Source organism: Anolis carolinensis, chromosome 4, assembly GCF_035594765.1.
Source record: "Anolis carolinensis isolate JA03-04 chromosome 4, rAnoCar3.1.pri, whole genome shotgun sequence".
NCBI classification, from domain to species: Eukaryota; Metazoa; Chordata; class Lepidosauria; order Squamata; family Dactyloidae; genus Anolis; species Anolis carolinensis.
In genome coordinates this window covers 1,557,750-1,572,919 of record NC_085844.1, presented here as the reverse complement: position 1 = coordinate 1,572,919, position 15,170 = coordinate 1,557,750, and the positions used below count along the sequence as shown (strand labels likewise).

Sequence of the window (15,170 nt, the reverse complement as noted above, 5' to 3'; positions counted from 1 at the left end):
AAGGCTGAAAGGTTTTTGAGAGACTCACGGTATTCGAAGCAGCAGTTCCGGAGGGTCCCGACTATCCCTCCTCGGCGGACGTCCGAGGCCATGAACTGTGTGAACGGGAGCAGCTTCTGAATGACACATCTGTGGAGAGAAAAATAAGAGGAGCGTTCAGGTGTTGCAGAGTGACACTCGTCTCTTGGAAGAGGAACCTGGAAAGCCTCAACTTGCATCTTTACAAGGCATAGAAAAGCCTTCGAAAAACTAACTTATCTTCAGAAGCTCAACCCAAAAAATATTTGGAATTATTTATTTATATACATGTGCATAACAACACAGCATACATGCACACTGGGTCCAAATGTCTATTATTTATTTATTTATTTATTTATTTTTATTTACAAGACTTCTACCCCACTTTTCTCACCCGAGAGGACTCAAGGCGGCTTACAGAGATTGGCAAAAGTCAATGCCCAGAACAAAATTCAATAAAATCAAGCAACCGAAACGCCTTGAAAAAACTAACTTATCTTCAGAAGCTCAACCCAAAAACTATTTGGAATTATTTATTTATATACATGTACATAATGACACAGCATACACGCACACTGGGTCCAAGTGTCTATTATTGTTATTTATTATTTTTATGTATTTACAAAACTTCTACCCCACCTTTCTCACCCGAGAGGACTCAAGGCGGCTTACAGAGATTGGCAAACTTCAATGCCCAGAACAAAATTCAATAAAATCAAGCAACAGCTGAAACTCAAGTGTTTGCCCAAAATGGGCTTCAAAAGGCAAGTGGAAAATAAACCGGAATAAACAGGGGAAAAATCCGGATTAAATGGAAAGAAAACCCGGATTTAACTCAGTCAAAACAAGCAGGACGCAAACAGCGCTGTAGCAAAGGGTCCCCACAGACAGCGCTGTATCCAGGAAGTAAACTGCAAGTAAGGATTGCCAAAGCCAGCCGAAGCCCCGGAGTCGCCTTAAGGCGGGGTTGGAATAGACGCCGTCCCAATGGGTCAAACAAAGCCGCAGTCAAAACAAACCAGGAGTCCAGGAAGGGAGAAAGCCGCACACACGATAAGCCAGTCCAAACGTCATCTTTAAGGTGGTCAAACAAGCCATAGTCGAAACAATCCAGGAGTCCAGGAAGGGAGAAAGCCGCACACACGATAAGCCAGTCCAAACGTCGTCTTTAAGGTGGTCAAACAAGCCATAGTCGAAACAATCCAGGAGTTCAGGAAGGGAGAAAGACACACACACGATAAGCCAGTCCAAACGCCGAGGATTTCCAGGGAACAGGATTCCAGGTTGCAGAAACCGAACCCAAAACCCAACACAAGAACAGGCAGGGACAATATACATACTTAACCGACACTTTGCTTTCTGCAAAGATTCCCCATTTCAGAGCCTACTTTTAACTTACACATCATTATCCGACAATGAGCTGGCCTCCACCCCATAATCATCTCTAACAGCTGTTCTTGTCTTCACACCCAAATCCCTGTTTTCATCTCTCCCAATTCCTCCACCTCCTGTCAAGGCTTAGATCTCCCCATGACTCAGATGTATCTCCTGTTCGCCAATCCCCAGGTCCCGAAAACGCCAGAAACGTGTCGCTAGAAGTTGGTTCTGCACATATGTTCCTAATCTCTTGTCCCTTAGTCCAGTCCACTGTATCATCCTCATCACTCTCAGACCCATCATTCCCAGAGAAACCCATAAATGATTCATCATCTGTGGGAGCAGTAAATCTATCCCGGAGCTTCTTCCTCTCCCGTTCCTCATCTGATTCCTGCTCCCGAGTAACCCTCTTCGTGCCTCTATTCCCATCCACTACATCTCCTTCCTCGCTCATCAACTCCCCGCCACTTGAAAACCCCTCGAATGTGTCCTCATCAGTAGGTGCCATGAGTATATCCCGGATCCGTTCCCTTTGCTGTTCTTCATCTGACACCTGCTCACCTGACTCAACCACAACAGTGGATTATCCACCTTGATGTTCTGGGTTATATGGCTGTGTGGAAGGGCCCTGAGTCTACACTGCCAGATAATCCAGTTCAAAGCAGATAATGTGGATTTTGTACAGGCCAGAGTTACTGGATTTTATTGTGGCCCTTCTCTGGACACATTTTAGCCTGTCCATGGTATTCCAAATGAGTCTTCCAGGTGAGTTTCCTCCCTCCCTCTGGTCACTCGGACCTACCTGGAGGGGTCAAGGAGGACCTTTCGGGCCTCGGGGAGCTGGCTGAGGTTGGAGAGGAGGGGCCCCAGGTAGTGGAGTCCGGCCTGGGGGTCGGCGCCCCCGAGGGCGTCCACCAGAGCCACCAGTCCACTCTCCTTCTCCCTCTGCAGAGCGGTCAAGAGTTGCCGGGCGGCGGATTCCTCCCTGGAGAAGTTGGAGAGGAGGGCGCAGGCCTGGTCAGCCAGGGGGCTCCCGGGGTCCAGCAGGAGGTCCAAGAGGTCAGGCAGACCCTTCGCCAGGATGATGTGTGTGCCCGGCTCCGCGGCCAGGTTGATGAGGGCGTGGAAGGCCTCCTTGGCCACATCCGTGGAAGGGTCAGCAGTCAGGGCCAGCAGGGCCTCCACAAAGTCCGGCCGGGTGGTCAGGAGCCGCCTGCCCTCCGGAGTGACCGTCAGCCCTGCCACGCAATGGACGGCTTGGGCTCGCAGGTCCGGGCGGGATTCAGGGCCAAGGAAGGCCAGCAGCTCCTGGGCCTGTTGGTCATCCATGCCGGTCCTGAGCTGGACGCAAAGTGGACCGGGCCTGGAAGGGGGACAAAGACAACACAGACCATTACATTAAGCAACAAACTTTGGAAAATGCCCTATTCCTGGTTTAGAAATATTATTTCCTGTTTAATTGTGCAGTAGTTGTTCTACTCCAGAAACTTCATCTTTGTGGCAGAAACTACTGTATATACTCGAGTATAAGCCTAGTTTTTCAGCCCTTTTTTTAAGACTGAAAAAGCCCCCCTCGGCTTATACTCGGGTGAGGGTCCTGGTTGGCTTATATTTGGGTCAGCTTATACTCGAGAATATATGGTACATTTATTATTTTTCTCTATTATTATTGGCATTATTACATTATTGTTTTACTCTATTATTACATTTATTATTGTACTCTATTATTGTTGCTACGATAACATTTATTTTACTCTATTATTATTATTATTATTATTAATAATAATAATGCATTTATTATTTCACTCTGATATTATTATTACATTTATTATTCTACTCTATTTGTTATTACATGTATTATTTTCCTGTACAGTAGAGTCTCACTTATCCAACGTTCTGGATTATCCAACACATTTTTGTAGTCAATGTTTTCAATATATCGTGATATTTTGGTGCTAAATTCGTCAATACAGTAATTACAACATAACATTACTGCGAATTGTTTTCTGTCAAATTTGTTGTATAACATGATGTTTTGGTGCTTAAATTTGTAAAATCATAACCTAATTTGATGTTTAATAGGCTTTTCCTTAATGCCTCCTTATTATCCAACATATTCGCTTATCCAACATTCTGACGGCCCGTTTATGTTGGATAAGTGAGACTCTACTGCATATGCTTTTCAGGAATGTATTTTAGTATAAAGATGTATTTTAACTACAGTAGGGTCTCACTTATCCAACATAAACATGCCGGCAGAAGTACCAAAACATTGCAATGTATTGAAAACATTGATTACAAAAACATTGACTACTAAAAGGCAGACTGTGTTGGATAATCCAGAACATTGGATAAGTGAATATTGGATATGTGAGACTCTACTGTATGTTGTGCCCTGCCTCGAACTGTAAGGAGAGGTTAGGAATACATAAAAGTTTTAGCTATAATTTATTAACAGTATTAACTGTTTTAACTGTTTATGCATCCGTCAACGTATCTATAGATATTTCTATCTATCAGTCTATCTATCCATCAATCAATCTATTTATCTACCGATCTATCGACCTAAAACATACAAATCTGCAAAAGTTAAAACAGGATTAATTATAAACAGCATTAAAAAAAATCCCAGTTAAAAACCATTAAAACATATTCAAAGTGATAAACCACAGCAACCCCTAATAATCTCTTTTTAAAGCCTGTCTGAATAAAAAGGTATCCAGGATTGTTGTATGTCTTTTGGGCTGTATGGTCATATTCCAGAAGCATTCTCTCCTGACGTTTCTCCCACATCTATGGCAGGCATCCTCAGAGGTTGTGAGGTCTGTTGGAAACTAGGCAAGTGGGGTTTATTTATCTGTGGAAAGTCCAAGGTGTGAGAGGAAAAAAAACCCTCTTTGTCAGTTGTAGGCCAGTGTTAATGTTGCAGTTAATCACCATAATTAGCACTGAAAAGGCTTCATCTTCCTGTCTTTTTTGCCTGGGGGCATCCTCTGATCAGAGTCATCAGATGCCCCTGGAACTCTTCTGTTTTTCAGGGTGTTGCCTGAAAAACTTACTGAGTTTTTTTTAGTAGCCAGATTTTGTTCATTTTCATGGTTTCCTCCTTTCTGTTGAAGTTGTCCACATGCTTGTGAATTTCAATGAATTCACAATTCATTGAATTTCACAATTTTTTTTCAATTTTTCCCCCTCTCACACCCTGGACTTTCCACAGATATATAAACCCGCACAACCTCTGAGGATGCCTGCCATAGATGTGGGCGAAACGTCAGGAGAGAATGCTTCTGGAACATGGCCCTGATTCTTTCTCCCACCTGGATATCATCACACAGATATATAAACCCCACCTGCCTAGTTTCCAACAGACCTCACAACCTCTGAGGATGCCTGCCATAGATGTGGGCGAAACGTCAGGAGAGAATGCTTCTGGAACATGGCCCTGATTCTTTCTCCCACCAGGATATCATCACACAGATATATAAACCCCACCTGCCTAGTTTCCAACAGACCTCACAACCTCTGAGGATGCCTGCCATAGATGTGGGCGAAACGTCAGGAGAGAATGCTTCTGGAACATGGCCCTGATTCTTTCTCCCACCAGGATATCATCACACAGATATATAAACCCCACTTGCCTAGTTTCCAACAGATCTCACAACTTCTGAGGATGCCTGCCATAGACGTGGGTGAAACGTCAGGAGAGAATGCTTCTGGAACATGGCCCTGATTCTTTCTCCCATCTGGATATCATTACACAGATATATAAACCCCACTTGCCTAGTTTCCAACAGACCTCACAACCTCTGAGGATGCCTGCCATAGATGTGGGCGAAACGTCAGGAGAGAATGCTTCTAGAACATGGCCCTGATTCTTTCTCCCACCAGGATATCATCACACAGATATATAAACCCCACCTGCCTAGTTTCCAACAGACCTCACAACCTCTGAGGATGCCTGCCATAGATGTGGGCGAAACGTCAGGAGAGAATGCTTCTGGAACATGGCCACACAGCCCGAAAGACATACAACAACACTCCATTCTATACCTCACAACCTCTGAGGATGCCTGCCATAGATGTGGGCGAAACGTCAGGAGAGAATGCTTCTGGAACATGGCCCTGATTCTTTCTCCCACCAGGATATCATCACACAGATATATAAACCCCACTTGCCTAGTTTCCAACAGACCTCACAACTTCTGAGGATGCCTGCCATAGACGTGGGTGAAACGTCAGGAGAGAATGCTTCTGGAACATGGCCCTGATTCTTTCTCCCATCTGGATATCATTACACAGATATATAAACCCCACTTGCCTAGTTTCCAACAGACCTCACAACTTCTGAGGATGCCTGCCATAGATGTGGGCGAAACGTCAGGAGAGAATGCTTCTGGAACATGGCCCTGATTCTTTCTCCCACCAGGATATCATCACACAGATATATAAACCCCACCTGCCTAGTTTCCAACAGACCTCACAACTTCTGAGGATGCCTGCCATAGATGTGGGCGAAACGTCAGGAGAGAATGCTTCTGGAACATGGCCCAGATTCTTTCTCCCACCTGGATATCATCACACAGATATATAAACCCCACTTGCCTAGTTTCCAACAGACCTCACAACCTCTGAGGATGCCTGCCATAGATGTGGGCGAAACGTCAGGAGAGAATGCTTCTGGAACATGGCCACACAGCCCGAAAGACATACAACAACCCTGTGATCCCGGCCATGAAAGCCTTTGGCAACACAAAAAGGTATCCCTTAGCAAGCCCAGCCAAGGGTGAGGGGATGGTGGGAGCTGCAGTCCAGTTAACCAGAGAGCAGCTTTTCCAGGACATCTTGGCCTTTAGAGGTTTGGCATCATCATACCAAATTGGAGGGGGGCCCCTAAAGGTCATCTAGCCCAGCCCCTTCCTCCAGGAGAGGGACCCACAGCTGCCACATCCCATCATCCCCTTGCATCTGATGGAGGGACTGGGCTGGGAAAACTATAGTCCTGGACGACTGAGTTTTCAAGGGAATATATAATAATAATAATAATAATAATAATAATAATAATAATAATAATAATAATAATAATAATAATATATCTCGTTTGCTGTGTCATACTACTGTATGTCTTTGTGTCAATAATAATAATAATAATAATAATAATAATAATAATAATAATAATAATAGAAGACCTGGCTCTGGCTCACGAATGGGACCCTGAAGAAGGAGACAGAAGGCCTGATCCTTGCAGCCCAGGAGCAAGACATCAGGACAAAGGCAATAAATAATAATAATAATAATAATAATAATAATAATAATAATAATAGAAGACCTGGCTCTGGCTCACGAATGGGACCCTGAAGAAGGAGACAGAAGGCCTGATCCTTGCAGCCCAGGAGCAAGACATCAGGACAAAGGCAATTAATAATAATAATAATAATAATAATAATAATAATAATAATAGAAGACCTGGCTCTGGCTCACGAATGGGACCCTGAAGAAGGAGACAGAAGGCCTGATCCTTGCAGCCCAGGAGCAAGACATCAGGACAAAGGCAATTAATAATAATAATAATAATAATAATAGAAGACCTGGCTCTGGCTCACGAATGGGACCCTGAAGAAGGAGACAGAAGGCCTGATCCTTGCAGCCCAGGAGCAAGACATCAGGACAAAGGCAATTAATAATAATAATAATAATAATAATAATAATAATAATAATAATAATAATAGAAGACCTGGCTCTGGCTCACGAATGGGACCCTGAAGAAGGAGACAGAAGGCCTGATCCTTGCAGCCCAGGAGCGAGACATCAGGACAAAGGCAATCAAGGCCAAGATTGAAAAATCAGCTGATGACCCAAAATGCAGACTGTGCAAGGAAACCGACGAAACCATGGATCATATCCTCAGCTGCTGTAAGAAAATCGCACAGACAGACTACAAACAGAGGCACAACCATGTGGCCCAAATGATTCACTGGAACTTATGCCTCAAGTACCACCTCCCAGCAGAAAAGAACTGGTGGGATCACAAACCTGCAAAAGTCTTGGAAAATGAGCACGCAAAGATACTGTGGGACTTCCGAATCCAGACTGACAAAGTTCTAGAACACAACACACCAGACATCACAGTTGTGGAAAAGAACAAGGTTTGGATCATTGATGTTGCCATCCCAGGTGACAGTCGCAATGACGAAAAACAACAGGAAAAACTCAGCCGCTCTCAGGACCTCAAGATTGAACTTCAAAGACTCTGGCAGAAACCAGTGCAGGTGGTCCCGGTGGTGATGGGCACACTGGGTGCCGTGTTAAAAGATCTCAGCCGGCATTTGGAAACAATAGACATTGACAAAATCACGATCTGCCAGCTGCAAAAGGCCACCCGACTGGAATCTGCACACATCATCCGAAAATACATCACACAGAACTAGACGCTTGGGAGGTGTTCGACTTGTGGTTTTGTGATACGAAATCCAGCATATCTATCTTGTTTGCTGTGTCATAATAATAATAATAATAATAATAATAATAATAATAATACATCACACACATCACACAGTTCTAGACACTTGGGAAGTGTTCGACTTGTGGTTTTGTGATACGAAATCCAGCATATCTATCTTGTTTGCTGTGTCATAATAATAATAATAATAATAATAATAATAATACATCACACACATCACACAGTTCTAGACACTTGGGAAGTGTTCGACTTGTGGTTTTGTGATACGAAATCCAGCATATCTATCTTGTTTGCTGTGTCATAATAATAATAATAATAATAATAATAATAATAATAATAATAATACATCACACACATCACACAGTCCTAGACACTTGGGAAGTGTTCGACTTGTGGTTTTGTGATACGAAATCCAGCATATCTATCTTGTTTGCTGTGTCATAATAATAATAATAATTTAATGCTAACAAAGGTCATTAATTACAACATTCACACTGGCCTCCAACAGACAAGAGTTCTTTCCCCACCCTGGACCTTCCACAGATATATAAGCCTTCCTTTCTTAGTTTTCCCCATATACCTCACAACCTCTGAGGATGCCTGCCATAGATGTGGGCGAAACGTCAGGAGAGAATGCTTCTGGAGACATGGCCAGAAACACACAACACCCGGAAAACACACAACATCCCTGAGATCCCGGTCATGAAAGCCTTCAACAACACAACAACAACAACAACAACAATAATATACATCACACAGTCCTAGACACTTGGGAAGTGTTCAAGTTGTGATTTTGTGATACGAAATCCAGTATATCTATCTTGTTTGCTGGGTCATAATAAAATAATAATAATAATAATAATAATAATAATAATAATAATAATAATAATTCATCACAGAGTCCTAGACACTTGGGAAGTGTTCAAGTTGTGATTTTGTGATACGAAATCCAGCATATCTATCTTGTTTGCTGTGTCATAATAATAATAATAATAATAATAATATAATAATAATAATAATAAAATACATCACACAGTCCTAGACACTTGGGAAGTGTTCAAGTTGTGATTTTGTGATACGAAATCCAGCATATCTATCTTGTTTGCTGTGTCATAATAAAATAATAATAATAATAATAATAATAATAATAATAATAATAATATATCACACAGTCCTAGACACTTGGGAAGTGTTCGACTTGTGATTTTGTGATATGAAATCCAGCATATCTATCTTGTTTGCTGTGTCATAATAAAATAATAATAATAATAATAATAATAATAATAATAAAATACATCACACAGTCCTAGACACTTGGGAAGTGTTCGACTTGTGATTTTGTGATATGAAATCCAGCATATCTATCTTGTTTGCTGTGTCATAATAAAATAATAATAATAATAATAATAATAATAATAATAATAATAATAAAATACATCACACAGTCCTAGACACTTGGGAAGTGTTCGACTTGTGATTTTGTGATATGAAATCCAGAATATCTATCTTGTTTGCTGTGTCATACAATAATAATAATAATAATAATAATAATAATAATAATAATAATAATTCATCACAGAGTCCTAGACACTTGGGAAGTGTTCAAGTTGTGATTTTGTGATACGAAATCCAGTATATCTATCTTGTTTGCTGTGTCATAATAAAATAATAATAATAATAATAAAATAATAATAATAATAATAATAATAATAATAATAATATACATCACACAGTCCTAGACACTTGGGAAGTGTTCAAGTTGTGATTTTGTGATACGAAATCCAGCATATCTATCTTGTTTGCTGTGTCATAATAAAATAATAATAATAATAATAATAATAATAATAATACATCACACAGTCCTAGGCACTTGGGAAATGTTCGACTTGTGATTTTATGATACGAAATCCAGCATATCTACCTTGTTTGCTGTGTCATAATAAAATAATAATAATAATAATAATAATAATAATTCATCACAGAGTCCTAGACACTTGGGAAGTGTTCAAGTTGTGATTTTGTGATACGAAATCCAGTATATCTATCTATCTTGTTTGCTGTGTCATAATAAAATAATAATAATAATAATAATAATAATAATAATAATAATAAAATACATCACACAGTCCTAGACACTTGGGAAGTGTTCGACTTGTGATTTTGTGATACGAATTCCAGCATATCTATCTTGTTTGCTGTGTCATAATAAAATAATAATAATAATAATAATAATAAAATAATAATAATAATAATAATAATAATAATAATAATAATAATAATAATAATAATACATCACACAGTCCTAGACACTTGGGAAATGTTCGACTTGTGATTTTGTGATATGAAATCCAGCATATCTATCTTGTTTGCTGTGTCATAATAAAATAATAATAATAATAATAATAGCAACAACAATAATAATAACAATAACAATAATAATATAAGACGCAGTGCTGCACTTACTCTGCTGCTCCTTGGCCAACTTCCACGTGTTTTCCTTCTCTCACTTCCGGGTCTGAGGAGGCTCAGCGAATAGCCGTTGCGGCTTGCGGAAAGGGGCGGAGCGATGGCAAGCGCCCGGATGCTTCCAGCCAATCGGAATGGCGCACTGGAGCAAAGCTTGCTGGGGGATGTAGTTCGCTCCTGCCTTTCATTGCAGCAGCCTCTAAACTCTCCTTTTAGTTCAATCTGGCGGCTCCATTGTTTTCTGGATGATCCCATTGAAACATATTAAATATTATTATAATCTTCTATATATATAAAAGAGTGATGGCATCACGGCGACCCACAAAACAACAAAACTACAGGCCCCCCAACCTCGAAATTTGACAACACAACCCATCATCCACGCCTCTAGGTTGATACAACAAAAAGAAAAGAAAAATAAAGTCCTAATTAGAGAGAGAGGAAGAATTGCTTTTATCCAATTGCTGCCAGTTAGAAGGCTAAGCTCCTCCCACTTGGTCTCCTAGCAACCCAATAAAAAATAATAAAAAGCACTAAAAATTAATACAATAAAATACTATAATAACAGAAAATAACTAAAAATAATACAAGAAAAGAATAAAATGTAATAAATATAAATATAACTTACAATAAAATGAATAAAAATGCAAATAAAGTCAAATAAAAATTACACAACAGTTTTTAACCAATACCACCACCACTTTGCCACAGCAACGCGCAGCCGGGCACAGCTAGTAATATACAAATAATAATAACAATAATGACATTGACTATATTTTAATATTTTTTTAAACTGGGATTTTTAAAAAATGCCATTTCTGTTCAATCCTGTTTTAATGTTTGCATGTCTTTTAAATTGCACTCTGGTGCTTTTATTTAAAGCCGTTCTTGTTTTTTTTGTACAGTAACTCCCTGCATTGCAACTATTGGGATTCTGGGTGTGTTTTAATATGTGGCGCAGCTGCCTAGTAACCAGCTGCTATAAATCACTACTGACCGAGAGGTCATGAGTTCGAAGCCCGGGTCGGGTTAAGCCCCCGATCATTAAATAGCCCGGCTTGCTGTTGACCTAGGCAGCCCCGAAAGACAGTTGCACCTGTCAATTAGGGAAATTTAGGGACGCTTTATGCGGGAGACTATTTTAACTAATTTACAACACCATAAAATTGCCAGCAAAACACGAGGAAAGGAATGAGGAAGTACAGCCACTACTGGACGGTGAAGCAACAGCTCCCCCTGTGGCCGGAATCGTGAAGCTGGAAAAATGTTAAAAATGCCTCTGAGTCTGTCTAATGTATGTTGTTTGTCTGTTGGCATTGAATGTTTGCCATATATGTGTTCATTGTAATTCGCCCTGAGTCCCCTTCGGGGTGAGAAAGAAAGGCGGAATATAAATACTGTCAATAAATAAATAAATACGTTTTACATATGTTATCTTTTTACTTGGGAAGGCCAAGAGCTCGAACACTGTTTCCATCCTAAATACCTTGGTGTCACCTTAGACCAGGGGTCCCCAAACTAAGGCCCGGGGGCCGGATGCGGCCCTCCGAGGTCATTTACCTGGCCCCTGCCCTCAGTTTTATAATATAATATATTGTATATACATATAATATTGACAATATTATAATACAATATAACACTAATAATAATATCATATAATAATATTAATTATATATTCTATATTACATATAATATTACTAATAATATTACAGTATAGTGGTATAGTTCAATATAGTAATATATAATGCTAATATTGTGCTATGCTAATAATATAATATATTGTATGTACATATAATATTGACACTATTATAATGTAATACAATATAACACTAATAATAATATCATATAATAATATTAATTATATATTCTATATTACATATAATATTACTAATAATATTACAGTATAGTGGTATAGTTCAATATAGTAATATATAATGCTGATATTGTGCTATGCTAATAATATAATATATTGTATGTACATATAATATTGACACTATTATAATGTAATACAATATAACACTAATAATAATATCATATAATAATATTAATTATATATTCTATATTACATATAATATTACTAATAATATTACAGTATAGTGGTATAGTTCAATATAGTAATATATAATGCTGATATTGTGCTATGCTAATAATATAATATATTGTATGTACATATAATATTGATAATAATATTATAATTTAATACAATATAACACTAATAATAATATCATATAATAATATTAATTATATATTCTATATTACATATAATATTACTAATAATATTACAGTATAGTGGTATAGTTCAATATAGTAATATATAATGCTAATATTGTGCTATGCTAATAATATAATATATTGTATGTACATATAATATTGACACTATTATAATGTAATACAATATAACACTAATAATAATATCATATAATAATATTAATTATATATTCTATATTACATATAATATTACTAATAATATTACAGTATAGTGGTATAGTTCAATATAGTAATATATAATGCTGATATTGTGCTATGCTAATAATATAATATATTGTATGTACATATAATATTGATAATAATATTATAATTTAATACAATATAACACTAATAATAATATCATATAATAATATTAATTATATATTCTATATTACATATAATATTACTAATAATATTACAGTATAGTGGTATAGTTCAATATAGTAATATATAATGCTAATATTGTGCTATGCTAATAATATAATATATTGTATGTACATATAATATTGATAATAATATTATAATGTAATACAATACAACACTAATAATAATATCATATAATAATATTAATTATATACTCTATATTACATATAATATTACTAATAATATTACAGCATAGTGGTATAGTTCAATATAGTAATATATAATGCTAATATTGTGCTATGCTAATAATATAATATATTGTATGTACATATAATATTGACACTATTATAATGTAATACAATATAACACTAATAATAATATCATATAATAATATTAATTATATATTCTATATTACATATAATATTACTAATAATATTACAGTATAGTGGTATAGTTCAATATAGTAATATATAATGCTAATATTGTGCTATGCTAATAATATAATATATTGTATGTACATATAATATTGACACTATTATAATGTAATACAATATAACACTAATAATAATATCATATAATAATATTAATTATATACTCTATATTACATATAATATTACTAATAATATTACAGTATAGTGGTATAGTTCAATATAGTAATATATAATGCTGATATTGTGCTATGCTAATAATATAATATATTGTATGTACATATAATATTGATAATAATATTATAATGTAATACAATACAACACTAATAATAATATCATATAATAATATTAATTATATATTCTATATTACATATAATATTACTAATAATATTACAGTATAGTGGTATAGTTCAATATAGTAATATATAATGCTGATATTGTGCTATGCTAATAATATAATATATTGTATGTACATATAATATTGATAATAATATTATAATGTAATACAATACAACACTAATAATAATATCATATAATAATATTAATTATATATTCTATATTACATATAATATTACTAATAATATTACAGTATAGTGGTATAGTTCAATATAGTAATATATAATGCTGATATTGTGCTATGCTAATAATATAATATATTGTATGTACATATAATATTGATAATAATATTATAATTTAATACAATATAACACTAATAATAATATCATATAATAATATTAATTATATATTCTATATTACATATAATATTACTAATAATATTACAGTATAGTGGTATAGTTCAATATAGTAATATATAATGCTAATATTGTGCTATGCTAATAATATAATATATTGTATGTACATATAATATTGATAATAATATTATAATGTAATACAATACAACACTAATAATAATATCATATAATAATATTAATTATATACTCTATATTACCTATAATATTACTAATAATATTACAGCATAGTGGTATAGTTCAATATAGTAATATATAATGCTAATATTGTGCTATGCTAATAATATAATATATTGTATGTACATATAATATTGATAATAATATTCTAATGTAATACAATATAACACTAATAATAATACCATATAATAATATTAATTATATATTCTATATTACATATAATATTACTAATAATATTACAGCATAGTGGTATAGTTCAATATAGTAATATATAATGCTAATATTGTGCAATGCTAATAATATAATATATTGTATGTACATATAATTTGTAAGCCACTCTGAGTCCCCTTTGGGGTGAGAAGGGTGTGATACAAATGTAGTAAATAAATGCAGTAAATAAATAAATAATAAATAAATACATTTTTGACTTAGGGTCTCCCAAAGTCTGAAATGACTTGAAGGCATGTTGTCGACCGCGTTTTAGGGGATCGGGGCCCTTGAGGAGAGACCCGATCCGGTCCTGAGAGAACGGACCTTGGCGGAGCCAAAAGGAAAATACGAGCCGCTATACAACCTGAAGCTGAAATGAAGAAGGTCCGCCAAAGTTGAAGGAAAATCCGCCAAGGAGTCTTTATTGAGCAATTCAGCTGAAGAGGACTCTGGTAGCGATCATTCGACTTACCAGCAGTCCCATACAATCAAAATAAAGCCATACTTATACAAAATTTCAGTCTGACAGCCCTTTGAATTTCCCGCCCTGCTTCCCCGCCCATCTGGTCGTTGATAGGCTAGAAGGTTGAACGAGGCGGGCTTTCGTTTCCCGCCTCGCTCCGTTGGCCCAATAGGAAGCTGCCTTACGTCTCCACTCGGGCCAATCAGGAGGGAGAA

The 15,170-nt window shown here is 36.3% G+C and overlaps 1 protein-coding gene across 1 annotated transcript in view; it reads right to left on the bottom strand.

The window, feature by feature from the left end:
* The window catches only part of hgh1 (HGH1 homolog), a 35,041-nt gene extending 24,665 nt beyond the window's left edge, over positions 1–10,376 (bottom strand). Inside the window, exons 1-3 of the mRNA XM_062979843.1 lie at positions 10,316–10,376; positions 2,198–2,758; positions 29–129 (exon numbers count right to left, since the gene is read on the bottom strand). Coding sequence (XP_062835913.1) covers positions 29–129; positions 2,198–2,724 — 628 coding nt within the window. The 5' untranslated portion in view covers positions 2,725–2,758; positions 10,316–10,376. The remainder of the gene's footprint in view (positions 1–28; positions 130–2,197; positions 2,759–10,315) is intronic.
* Positions 10,377–15,170: the final 4,794 nt, after the last annotated feature.